The sequence below is a fragment of the Spermophilus citellus genome, assembly GCF_964194105.1.
Source record: "Spermophilus citellus genome assembly, chromosome: 2".
Lineage (NCBI taxonomy): Eukaryota > Metazoa > Chordata > Mammalia > Rodentia > Sciuridae > Spermophilus > Spermophilus citellus.
The window spans coordinates 245937430-245949401 of NC_138183.1; the positions used below are offsets into that span (position 1 = coordinate 245937430).

Below are 11972 nucleotides of genomic sequence, written 5' to 3' on the forward strand. Positions count from 1 at the left end.
TGAAGCAGCCTGTGCCTGGGTTCCTCCCTCGGTGGTGGCCCAGGGCTCTGTCAGGGCGGGCCCAGGTAGTTGTCATCTGGCCCCTTTGGCCCACTTTTCTGCCCCTGCAGCTCTGTTCCCATGTCTCTGAATTCCGGTTCTGATTGAGACTGGCTGGTGCCTTTACAGGTGAGGTGCCTACCGGGTGGGCGGAGGTAGAGGAAGCTCCTTAGGAGCTCCCGAGAGGGGGCCTAAGAGAACACACCTTGTGCCTCCTGGCAGAGGCGATCCATCTCCTGGGAAGTGGCCTTCTCGACTTCGGACGCGGGGGCGCTCTGGGGTTCGGGATCCGCGGGGCACTAGGACCCGGCGGGGCGGCGGGGGCAGCCCATGTGCTGCGCTGGGCTCCCTCCCTCCGCGCGGCTCCCGCTCCATTGTCTGGGAACTGCAGCCGCGGGCGGGCGGGCGGGCTGCAGCCGGGACCCAGCCGGCCAGCGCGGCCGGCGCCGAGCGGGCGCGGGAGATGCCGGGCCGGACCGCGGCCACCTGAGCCTGCCGCCTCGTCCCCGCCTTCGGTGGGCAGGAGGTGCGCCCCGATGGCTGGGCGCACGGCAGCGGCCCCCCGGGGGCCCTACGGTCCCTGGCTCTGCCTCCTGGTGGCCCTCGCCCTGGACGTCGTGAGAGGTCAGCGGGAGGGGAGGGGCGGGGCGGGGCGAGGGGCGGCCGAGCCGAGGCCGGGCGCGGGAGATGCCCGCGAGCAGGGGACCCTCGGGTCCTCGGATGAGCCCCAGAGCGCGGTCGCCGCGCAGCGTGCCCTGGGCTGGAGAGGTCCTGCCCCAGGAACCCGCCCCTGTGGCTTTCTTCACCTTACACCACCCGGCAACTCCTTCCTGACCCGCGACCTGCCTGGTCCTCACCCCACTGGTCCCCGCACCGTCTGGGAGCGTCCCCTCCAGCCACGGCATCTAATCCGGTGCCCCTTCCCGGGAAGCATGGGGTCTCCAGCACTCTGCAAGCATCGGGGTCTCCAGCACTCACCAGTCTGCAATCCTAGGAGCACCACTTGTGGTTCCCAGTCTCCTGCCTCCACCATGAACCTCCCCGACCCCCGACCCTGAATGGAAATCAGCCCCTTTGCCAGAGAACTAACCCTGCGAAATATGTCGCGCCCCGTCCCTGCCCCAAGGAGCTCTCTGACCTTGGAGTTGCCAGGGATGGCCCCATCCTTGCCTTCCTGAGCTTTCTTGGGGGTACCCACCATTGGGGGAAGGGACAGCAGCTCTCCTGTGCCTGGGCTGGGGGTCGGACTGTTCTTGGCATGGGCTGGGCAGAGAAGCCGTAACTGCGAGGTGAAGGGTACCATAGGGGAGTGGGGGACAGTGAGCGTGCTCTACCCGCCTTCCCCCCACCAAGAGCGCCAGTCCGTGGGAGTCAGGCGGCAGAGCGTCTTATAATTAAGGAGGCAGTGGAGTGGGAGGTGGGCCAGAGTCCGAGAGCCACCCCCAGGGAGCAATAAATAGTCACCTGTTATTCTTAGGGGGCAGGAGTGGGGACTCCTGAGAGCCAGGAGGAGCATCTCTTGCAGGGAAGGGCCAGGAAGAAGGTTCCAATGAAGCTGTCCCCCACCCCCAGTCCAGCTATGGGTCTCAGAGGGAGCTGGCTCTGGGGCTGCTTTCAACCACCTGCTTCCCTCCCTGAGGGACCCAGTGGGAGCCCTAATAACCCCTTGCACAGGGAGAGGAGGAAAGCTTTGTCACATCCATTATTCACCAGCAGTAATCCCACTTCCAAACAGCACTCTGCAATTGACAAAGCACTCTCCTGTCCCCAGGGTCGCTAAATGTTCTTACCCATTCTATAGGTCAGGAAACTGAGGCTCCAGGCTGTAAATGATTGGCCCAAGTCATGGAGGCAGAGTGAGGGCTTAAAGTCAGGGCTGCAGGCTCCCAGGAAGGGGGAATTCCAGAATGATAAGTCAATGCCCACAAATGAGGACAGGAAGATAACTAATTCAGAAGAGGCCATCAGACCTGCAGCAGAGGCTGGCGGGAAGGCAGATATCCAAGGAGGGCTTTTTGGCTCTGAAGGAGGGAGGCGCCACTAGTAGAGGAGTAGTGAAGCCCTCAGGACAGGCTGCTGCTGTGGAGAGTGCAGAGGTGGCAGAGATGTCACCACTGTAGCCTAGCCTGGGCTCAGTTTCCAGCTGTGAGACCATAGGTGGGGGTCTTAGCCTCTCTGCCTCATTTTCTAAATCCACAAAATCAGCTTCAGAGTAATAGAACCTGATTCACAGAGTTATTATGGAAACTGAAAGAGCTCATTCATGTAAATTGCTCAAAAAAAGTACCTGTGTATGGTTAGTGTTCAAAACAATGTTCATCCTCTTTAGCAGTACAGACAATATGGGCTCAGTGCTCCTTTGTCTTCTGGTGATTGAATATTCCATCTCCCTGGGTTCAAACTTTCCACCCTGCCCCTAGGGCACACAAGTGGCTTCGCTGACCTCTGTGGCACTTCCCTGTCCCCAATCCTACTCGTACACTCTCAGACCCAGATGGGACAGAGAAGAAGGTGCAAGCTTGGAAAGATGTGTGGGTTGCCATGGTAACAATGTCGGGCAGGATTGCTGAGTCCAGCCAAGGACCCAGGGACAGAGAAAGTGTCTCTATTTTTACCAAGCTCACCTGGGCACCATCGTCCACCACCTCCATGTGGGGAGGGTCATACCCCAGAAATGCCTGGCGGAAGAAGCAGGTAGGTAGGGGCAAGAACAAGGAGGAGGAGACCGAGAAGGGGAAATGGAGAGAGGACGTCCAGGTCTGTGCAAAGTAGAGAAAAGAATGACCGGGAAGCTCCATCCAGTCGGGAATCTTGACCCCGGTTTTGTTACCCGCTGTCTGTGTGAGGGTCTTGGAGCTCCAGTTACCTCATCTGAGAAATGGAAAGATTCCCCCACATCCTGGGGCCATGGGACATTTGGCCCATTTCTTCCTCCGCCATTCACCGCCATGGTGTCCCCAGAGAGTTCAGTTCAGCCCCTGCCAGTCCTGGAGCGGTCTCCATCTCTACCCCTCATTCCTCCTTAGTGGACTGTGACCAGGACTCTCTGGACCCCATCTACCTGCCAGCAGCCCTGGAGCTCCTCGATGCCCCTGAGCACTTTCGCGTGCAGCGGATTGGCCACTATCCACCTGCCAACTCCTCTCTGGGCTCCCGTTCTGAGACCTTTCTGCTCCTGCAGCCCTGGCCCAGGGCTCAGCCACTTCTCCGGGCCTCCTACCCGCCTTTTGCCACTCAACAGGTAAGGAGGGGCCACAGGAACTTCCAGGCTCACAGGGCTCAGAGCCTGAGGTGTGCTGCGTGGCTCAGGGGCTCTCCCCAGCCTCACCTGTGCTCCAGATGAAGAATCTGAGCCCCTAGCGGTTCTCTCCTGCCAGGCTGGGATTAGAAGCCTGACATCTCAGCATCCCAGATCTCGCCCACCTCCGCCTCCTGCTCTGTTGAACCTTCCCATTCTTCCTCCAGGTAGTCCCTCCTCGGGTCACTGAGCCACACCATCGGCCAGTCCCGTGGGACGTACGGGCTGTATCAGTGGAAATGGCTGTGACTCCAGCAGAGCCCCATGCGCGCGTCCTCTTCCACCTAAAGGGACAAGATTGGCCGCCAGGGCCCAGCAGCCTGCCCTGTGCCAGGCTGCATGCCACTCACCCTGCGGGCACTGCCCACCGGGCATGCCGCTTCCAGGTGAGTAGGCTGGCCCTGCTGCTTGCTGTGTCAGCCTGCAGGTGGCCCCCAGGGTGGAACGGAAAAGGCTGAGCACATCTGGGCAGGTCGTGGGCCACCTGACTCCATTCCTTTTCTACTAGCTCTCAGTCCTGTGAAGGGGTTATTTGGGGCTCCTTAAGGAGTTCAGGTCATGTGTGTGATTTTGAGCAAGTCACTTAATCTCTCTGAGACTTAGTTTCTGCGTCTGTAAAATGAGGTAACAATTCCAACTTCCTATGGAGTTGGAGCAAGGAATAAAGGAGACAGTGTAGGAGTCACTTGTGGCGATTTCATAAGGCGCTACACTGAAACCCTCAGCATGTGTTTGCATTATTGTTTTTGTGATTTTTATCTCGGCTATTTTGGAGCCTGGAACAGGAACCCAGCGGAGAGAGGTCCTTCTCAGGCTTTCGGATTCTGAGAAGAGACCTGAGTTGTCTCTAGTGAGAGTGGTCCCCGTGGGTGGTCCTGGGGCACTGGGATTGGCTCACTTTGGAATGAGACTGTTCCCAAAAGCAGAAGTCTGATCTGCATGTGGGTGTGTTCTGAGACATAGACCTGGTGTCCAGCTCTAGCAGGTTCCTAGTTTGCTGTCACCTGGGATACGTCCCTGGCTCTGCCTTCCCTGGGCTCCTCCAGTTCTGTTTTTTTCCTGCTGCGGGTGATAGGATTCTTCCCTCCACCCTGCCCATTCTTCCCTCCACCCTACTTTGCCTTCGCAGCCATTGCTGGGCGCCTGCGTGGTGGAGCTGGAGTTCCCATCGCACTGGTTCTCCCAGGGCTCCACCACTCGGGCACAGCTGGCCTACACGCTGGAGCCTGCAGCTGAGGGTCCTGGGGGCTGTGGCCCCGGCGGGGAGGAGGACCCTGGGGAGCAGGCCCTCCCAGTAGGTGATGTGGAGCTGCGCCCTGCGGACCCTCCACAGTACCAGGAGGTGCCTCTGGATGAGGCAGTGACTCTGCGGGTGCCTGATGTGCCAGTGCGGCCCGGCCAGCTCTTCAGTGCCACCCTCCTGCTACGGCACAACTTCACAGCCAGCCTCCTGACTCTGCGGTGAGCAGGGGGCCCCTGGGGACGGTGGTGGGTGGGAACCTCTGCGGGAACACTGAGCGGCTACATACCGTTCTTGGAGCCTTTGATGGAAACCTTGGCCTCTGCAAGACATGGGACCCCCAAATCCTCTTCAGGCAAAGAGCTACAGGCTCCTGTGATGGGCACAACCCTAATTTTGGAATTAGAAGTAGGAAGCATCCCCATTCCCTGGCACCTCCCTGAGACCCCCTGGTCCAGTGAGGCCAGTGTTACCTGTGTTCTGGGGCAGCTCCAGGGTTCATGGAGGGAAGACAGGAAAGGCTTTGGACCTGGAAGCACAGCACCTAGGGCTGCTCTGTGCTCTGATGCTTCCCTAGGGGTATCTGCCCAGCTCTGTTCATCTGCAGGGCCTCCCTGCCAGCCAGGCTTGCTCAGGGCCCTGGCCTTTGGACAGAACCTGCCCTTTCTTATAGAAGTCCCCATTCTTATGTTCTTTTCTGCAGGGAGATTCCCCCAGAGAAGCCCCCCCCCACACACACACACTCCAAATGCAGCTGACATGGATTGGAGTGTGACTTGCCAACTCCCCATGCATCTGCCCCCCTGTCTCTCACACCCTTCTGTGCTCACTCACACCCTTCTGTGCTCACTCACAACTCACTGAACAAATCTTTCTCCAACAATTACCCTGTCCTGTGTCTCCACTCTGGAGGTACAAAGAGGTACAAGGCCCAGCCCCCATTTGGCCCAAAGGAGCCCCAGTGGTAGGGAAGGGAGCTGGATGGGTGTGAACTAGATGGGAAGGCACCAGGTGTGTCATTCATGCACCGATGGAGGATGAAGTGTTGTGGGTGGAGTAAGGGAAATTCATCCACCACTGGAAGAGCTTTCCAAACGAAATGGTATTTGAATTGCTGGAGGCTTTAAAGAGTGAGCAGATGAGGCCAGAAAGGGTGGTGCAGGCTGAAGTACGGCCTGAGCCAAGGCCTGCAGTCGTTCATATGCACTGTGTACCTGGGGGTGAAGAAGTTTGGGGGTGACTAAAGCAGAGAGTGAAGGGGGGATGTCACAGCCCCAGGGAGGCTGGACCAGAGCCTGGAGGGGCTCGAATGCCAGGCTGAGATTGAGCCCATAGGCAATGGCAGTCATAAGTGATCTCAGAGTGGGGAGAATGTTCTGGTTTCCCACGTTCAGCGGAGCTCCTCTGGGAAGGATGGCGAAGAGAAGATGAAGTCTGGAGCCAGGAGACCAGGCAGGAGGCTGATGTCCTTAGCTTCTTGTCTTCCCCGCTGTATCCAGTTGTCAGTTCAGCCCTCACATTGACAAACCAGACCTCTAACCTCTCACCAGGATCAAGGTGAAGAAGGGGCTGCATGTGACAGCTGCCCGCCCAGCCCAGCCCACCCTCTGGACTGCCAAGCTGGACCGCTTCAAGGGCTCTAAGCACCACACCACGCTGATCACCTGTCACCGCACTGGGACCACAGGACCAGACTTCAGGTGGGCAGTTCCCCTCCCCCAGGGGCAGAGAGGGAGAGCTAGCCGTAGAGTGCTAGTGGGTAGACTTGGGAGCCCAAGGGAGGAGGGCTGCATGCCCCCTCCGTACCCTCACGTGAGCAGGCACAAGAACAAAGTGATAAGGAAGCAGCACAAGCAGCAGTGTAGTGTCGTTCATTCATGCATTTGGCAGGATTCATGCAGACCCAGCCACAGGCCGGGTCTAACTGCTCTCTGCGACACAACCTATCCTGCCATCCAGGGACAGCCTTCTCAGTCACTATCCACCCTCCAACCTCACCACATGGGCCCCTTTCTCTTAGCCATTAACATTCCCAAGAAAAGCCTAGCTGGAATTCTTAACATCTTATCCATGCCTTGACCCTAGCTGGGTCAAGGCCATGGGCTTTGTAGACCCTGTTGGAATCCTGCTTCTGACACCTTTTGGGAAAAGGGACCCCAAGAGAACAGCTCTTCCAGAAAACTCATGGATAAGCCAGTTCACATCCTCTGATCCTAGCCTCTGTTTCTTTGCTTGTAAAATAAGGGTAATAATAGGTTTTGTGAAAATAAAAGACGGCATAACATAGCAAGCACCCAGGACAGCTCCTGGCACACGGGTGTTTGATTCAGAAGGGCCGTGAGGGTTATGATGCAAAGGGTTTAATGTTTACTGTTTGGTCCTGGGACTTGGCAGTGCAGTCCCTCCTTGGTGGAACTCTTTGGGTACTTTATACCACTCCAATGGCTATGGGAAGCTGAGGTCCAAGTGGAGGGGACAGGAAGGCAGGGGAGGCAGCAGGCATTCTGGGAGCTGGTTAAACAGCTGTGTGGATCCCGAGAGGCCTAGAGTGGACAAGAACTCGGGCTCTGGAGCAAGGATGCTTGGCTTTGATCCCAGCCCCACCACTTTTTGCTATGTGATCTTAGGTGAGTTACATAACTTCTCCACCTCAGTTTCCTCATCTGTCAAAGAGGGATACTCATTGTGCCCGCCTCATGAGTACAGGAAGTGCCTGGCAGCTAGCAAGCACTCTGTTCCTCTCTTCTGGCCAGTAGCCCCCTTGAACTGTCCGAATTCCTGTGGGTGGACTTTATGGTGGAGAACGGCACTGGCGGAGGTGTGGCGGTCACTCGCCCCGTCACATGGCAGCTGGAGTACCCTGGCCAGGCCCCTGAAGCCGAGAAGGACAAAATGGTTTGGGAAATCCTGGTGTCAGAGCGGGACATAAGAGCCCTCGTCCCACTGGCCAAGGTAAGGTGGCCTCTGTCTGTACCCAGCAAGGCTAGGAGCCAATCCTGGGAGCTCTGGAAACTGAGGGGCCTGGGGCTGAGCAACTTCTGCACCCCCAGACTGAGGAGCTGGTGAATACGGCACCACTGACTGGAGCGCCCCAACGTGTCCCTGTGCGCCTAGTCACTGTGGACAGCGGAGGAGCCCTGGTGGAGGTGACAGAGCACATTGGCTGTGAGTCGGCCAACACACAGGTCCTGCAGGTGAGTGACAGGTGCCCACCTGTGTGAGTATACATTTTTGCGGGCACCAACATGCACACACTACTTACTTCTTTCCCTACTGGGACCCCAAGAGAACAGCTCTTACAGAAACCTCATGTGTGGAACCACGGCTTCAAGATTTTTCTCCCAACCACCTTTCTCTAGAGTGAAGTGGGAGCTATGTGACCTTAGCCACTTTTATGTCCATCAAGACACTAGTAACGGGCTACACTGGTAGAGCTGAGAGCATGCCCTTTGGGATCAGGAAGTTTTCGTTTTAGACCCATTTTTTGTTATCAACTGTCTGTGTGATCATAGGCAGATCTCTTAACCTCTCTTGGGTGGGACTGCTTCACCCTTCCACCTCTGCCCACCTAACTGAAGCTGGTTGCCTGGTAGCTCCAGCATCAAGGTCAGAGGCCAGCATTAATTAAGGGCCAAAGCTGTGAATTCAAACCCCTCTCTGCCAGGAGCAGGTCTCTCTCTGTTGTATCCAAATAGCCAGTTTCTCCAGTTGAGGCCCCAGAGAGCTCAAGGAATGGCCCAGTTGCTCTCAAGAGGAATGGATCTTGGATGCAGAGCAAAATCTTCATAAACTAAGCACAGTGGCTCAACCAACAGCCCATAGGAACATGCGTTTGGGTGAAATACAGAATTGCCTTTTGTTTTCATGGTCTGGGGTCAGGGATGTGCTGTCTGGCCCACACTTGTTATTTATTCTTCTTAGCCTACCTTCCTGTCTCTGCCCTTCCCCAGGTATCTGAGGCCTGTGATGCTGTCTTGGTGGCTGGCAAAGAGAGCCAGGGTGCCAGGGGGGTGCGCGTGGACTTCTGGTGGCGTCGGCTGCGGGCCTCCCTGCGGCTGACAGTTTGGGCCCCCTTGCTGCCCCTGCGCATTGAGCTGACTGACACCACCCTAGAGCAGATCCGCGGCTGGAGAGTCCCTGGCCCGACCGAAGGGTGAGTGTGGGCCTGCAGAAGCCGACTGGCCTTGGTGAAATCCTGCTGAGACTGAGTGTGCAGGGCCTAAGCTGGGTTCCGAAACACAACACTGCTTGTTACTAGCATCTCCTTCCGCCCGTCCTGCCCTAGACTTGAGCTCTGACCACTTTATTTGAAATCAGACCACCCTCCACACTCCTCGCTGCCTCGCTTCCCCCTGTTGCGCCCATCACTTCCTGATCTGCTCTAGGACATACTGATTCGCCACTCCTTCCACACTCTGCCCCCGGGGTTCACTGCTGTATCCTGGAAGCCTAAGATGGCTAATATGGAATAGCCTGTGGAGGAGGTGTCACCAGAACCCTCTGGAACCTAGCTCTCAGGTCTTACAGAGTGAACGCCCCTGGGTTCCCCACACATATTAGCCTCCACGTGGTTCCAACTGGGAGCCAAAGGCAGGTGAAAGCGACTGGTTAGACAGGGACACGCACCCATCAGGAACCCGGCTCGGGCGCCTGCCGAGTTTACCGACAGGAGCTGCGCACCATCGGAGCCTTTTTTTTCTTTCCTTTTTCCGCTGGGGATCGAACTCAGGGCCTTGGGCATCATCCACACCCTCTTTATGCGCAGAGGCCTGCTCCGGGTTAGGAGCCCCGAGCTGGGAGCCAGGGAGGCAGGGGAGGCGGGTCTTCGGTGGGCGGGGTCCACCCTGACGCCCCGCCCCTCAGGGCGCCGGAGTCGGAGGCTGCAGTGGCGGAGGAGGCTGAGCGGCGAGCTCGCGGCTGCCGCCTGCAGTACCAGCGCGCAGGCGTGCGCTTCCTGGTGCCTTTCGTTGCCCATCCGCTGGACGGTGGCCGCCGCCTTACTCACCTGCTCGGCCCCGACTGGCTGCTGGACGTGACTCACCTCGTGGCGCCACACGCCCGCGTGCAGGACCCGCGTGTAGCCTCGCTGGAGGGCGGCCGCATCCTAGTGGGCCGGGAGCCCGGTGTCACCTCCATCGAGGTGAGCAGGCAAGGGATGCTGCAGAGCAGACCCCCTCAGAAAGGTGTGGGTGTTCACACGAGGCACACAGCAGGTGTGAAGAGTGTGGGAGGCGCCCGGCTGTGCCTGGGGAGAGCTGGTGGGCAGTCGATGCAGGAGCGCAGTGGGATTGAGTGAGAATGGGGTGACCATGCCATGGAAGTTCTTTAGGTATAAGAACCGTGGGGGCCAGGTCTCCACTGTCCCCTCGGTGTGGGATTGGGGTCTGGATACTTATACGGCCTAGAAGTTGGGGTGTTGAGCAGAGCAATCTGTGAGGATTCTGGAAGCAGAAATCAGATCCCTTTGGCTGGGGGCTGCGTAGGAGGCCCCCCTTCTCCAGCTCCTTCCCACCCACAGGTGCGATCCCCGCTGTCTGACTCGATCCTGGGGGAGCAGGCACTGGCTGTGACGGAGGACAAGGTCTCGGTGCTAGAGCTGCGGGTGCAGCCAGTGATGGGCATCTCCCTGGCCCTGAGCCGTGGCACTGCCCACCCTGGAGAGGTCACTGCCACATGCTGGGCACAGTCAGCACTTCCTGCCCCAAAGCAGGTGATGGCTGGGAGTCAGGGGGATGAGGTGAAAACCTACAGGCAGGGACTCATGGCCGAGGAGGATGGGAGGGAGAGAGCCCTGGTACCTCGACCCCCTTACCTTAGGGATTTCAGAACAAGGACTGACTTCCCCAAGAGGTACTGAGCTCTCTGCAGCTGGGAGCGATCAAGCTGTGGCTGGCTGGAGTGTAGCAGTGGGAGGTTGATTAGATGGCTCTGAGGACCCTCCCAGGGACAGAGACTCTGGGGCTGAGTGGCAGACAGGTGATTGACACACGTCCCCTCTCTCCCTGTGTTTTGTCTATCTGCCTGTGTCTCTGTTCTCTCTGATCTCTCCGTGTGGCCTGTCTCTGTGGGAGTGGTCTCTGTGTGCATGCGTGCCTGCCCTCGCCTGTCTCTGCCTGTGTCTGTGTGCCCTACAGGAGGTGGCCCTCTCCCTATGGCTGTCCTTTTCTGACCACACATTGGCCCCCGCTGAGCTCTATGATCGCCATGACCTGGGCCTGTCCGTCTCAACTGAGGAGCCTGGTGCAGTTGTGCCAGCCGGGGAGCAGAGTGCCCAGCTCGGGGTGGTGGTGAGTGGGGCAAGCACAGAGGGGCTGCCCCTGCATGCGGCTCTGCATCCACCGGAGCCCTGCCGCCGCGGCCGCCACCGTGTGCCCCTGGCCTCTGGCACTGCCTGGCTGGGGCTGCCCCCTGCGCCCACACCAGCCCCTGCCCTCCCATCCAGCCCTGCCCGAAGCCCGCCAGCCACAGAGGCCAGCATGGGGGGTGAACGGCAGGCAGCAGGCAGTGGTGGGGGCAGCATCCTTGTGAGGGGCAAGTTTGAGCGGGTGGAGGAAGAGGCTGGAAAGGAGGACACCAAGGCTAGGGAGGAGGAGGAGGAGGAGGAAGAGATGGTCCCTGCCCCTCAGCGGGTCACTGACCTAGAGCTGGGCATGTACGCCCTGCTGGGAATCTTCTGTCTGGCCATCCTCATCTTCCTAGTCAATGGCGTGGTCTTCGTGCTGCGATACCAGCGCAAAGAGCCCCCAGACAGCGCCACTGATCCCGCCTCCCCCCAGCCTCACAACTGGGTCTGGCTGGGCACTGACCAGGAGGAACTGAGCCGCCAGCTGGACCTGCGGTCCCCTGGCCCACCCAAGGGGGAGGGGGGCTGCCCCTGTGAAAGTGGGGCCGGAGGGGAGGCCCCGACCCTGGCCCCTGGCCCTCCGGGGGGCACCACCAGCTCCTCCAGCACCCTGACCCGCCAGGAAGCTGGGGGACGGCGGAAGCGAGTAGAGTTTGTGACGTTTGCGCCAGTGCCCCCTGCCCCGCTGCCTGAGGAGCCTGTAGGGGCCCCGGCTGTGCAGTCCATCCTGGTGGCAGGCGAGGAGGACATCCGCTGGGTGTGTGAGGACATGGGGCTCAAGGACCCCGAGGAGCTTCGTAACTACATGGAGAGAATCCGGGGCAGCTCCTGACCCTTCTCTGTCCCGCCAGGCCCAGCGTCGTCAGCCACCAGCTCAGGCAGCAGGGGTGGGTGGGGGTCCAACCAAGCCGCTTGCCTGTCCCTCCTGCTCCTTCTCTGGTGCTTGTTGATCCAAGTCCCCTGCCTGGTCCCCTGCGAGGACTCCCACCCTTCTCCCTGCCCCTTATCATGGACCATGGTTGTGAGGAAGGGCTTATGCCCCTTATTTATGG

General features: G+C 59.0%; 1 protein-coding gene across 2 annotated transcripts; it reads left to right on the top strand.

Annotated features, from left to right (window-relative positions):
* The first annotated feature begins 421 nt into the window (after positions 1-421).
* TMEM132A (transmembrane protein 132A) lies at positions 422-11941 on the top strand. Of its 2 annotated transcripts, none has more exons than XM_081264115.1 (11): positions 422-663; positions 3066-3280; positions 3505-3723; positions 4467-4798; positions 6128-6277; positions 7331-7529; positions 7628-7771; positions 8528-8730; positions 9441-9717; positions 10096-10287; positions 10712-11941. In XM_081264115.1, exons 1-11 carry the CDS (start codon positions 576-578, stop codon positions 11750-11752), a joined length of 3060 nt encoding a protein of 1019 aa, XP_081120241.1. In that variant the 5' UTR covers positions 422-575; the 3' UTR covers positions 11753-11941. The 2 variants fall into 2 exon arrangements, with proteins under 2 accessions (XP_081120241.1, XP_081120242.1); XM_081264116.1 differs by having other exon boundaries at positions 7334-7529.
* The last annotated feature ends 31 nt before the right edge of the window (positions 11942-11972 follow it).

Coding starts and splice junctions, on each gene's coding strand:
- TMEM132A (XM_081264115.1), top strand. CDS start 576: ATGGCTGGGCGCACGGCAGCGGCCCCCCGGGGGCCCTACGGTCCCTGG. Junction 9,718..10,095: donor CCGGTGTCACCTCCATCGAG/GTGAGCAGGCAA, acceptor TCCCACCCACAG/GTGCGATCCCCGCTGTCTGA. Junction 10,288..10,711: donor CACTTCCTGCCCCAAAGCAG/GTGATGGCTGGG, acceptor TGTGCCCTACAG/GAGGTGGCCCTCTCCCTATG.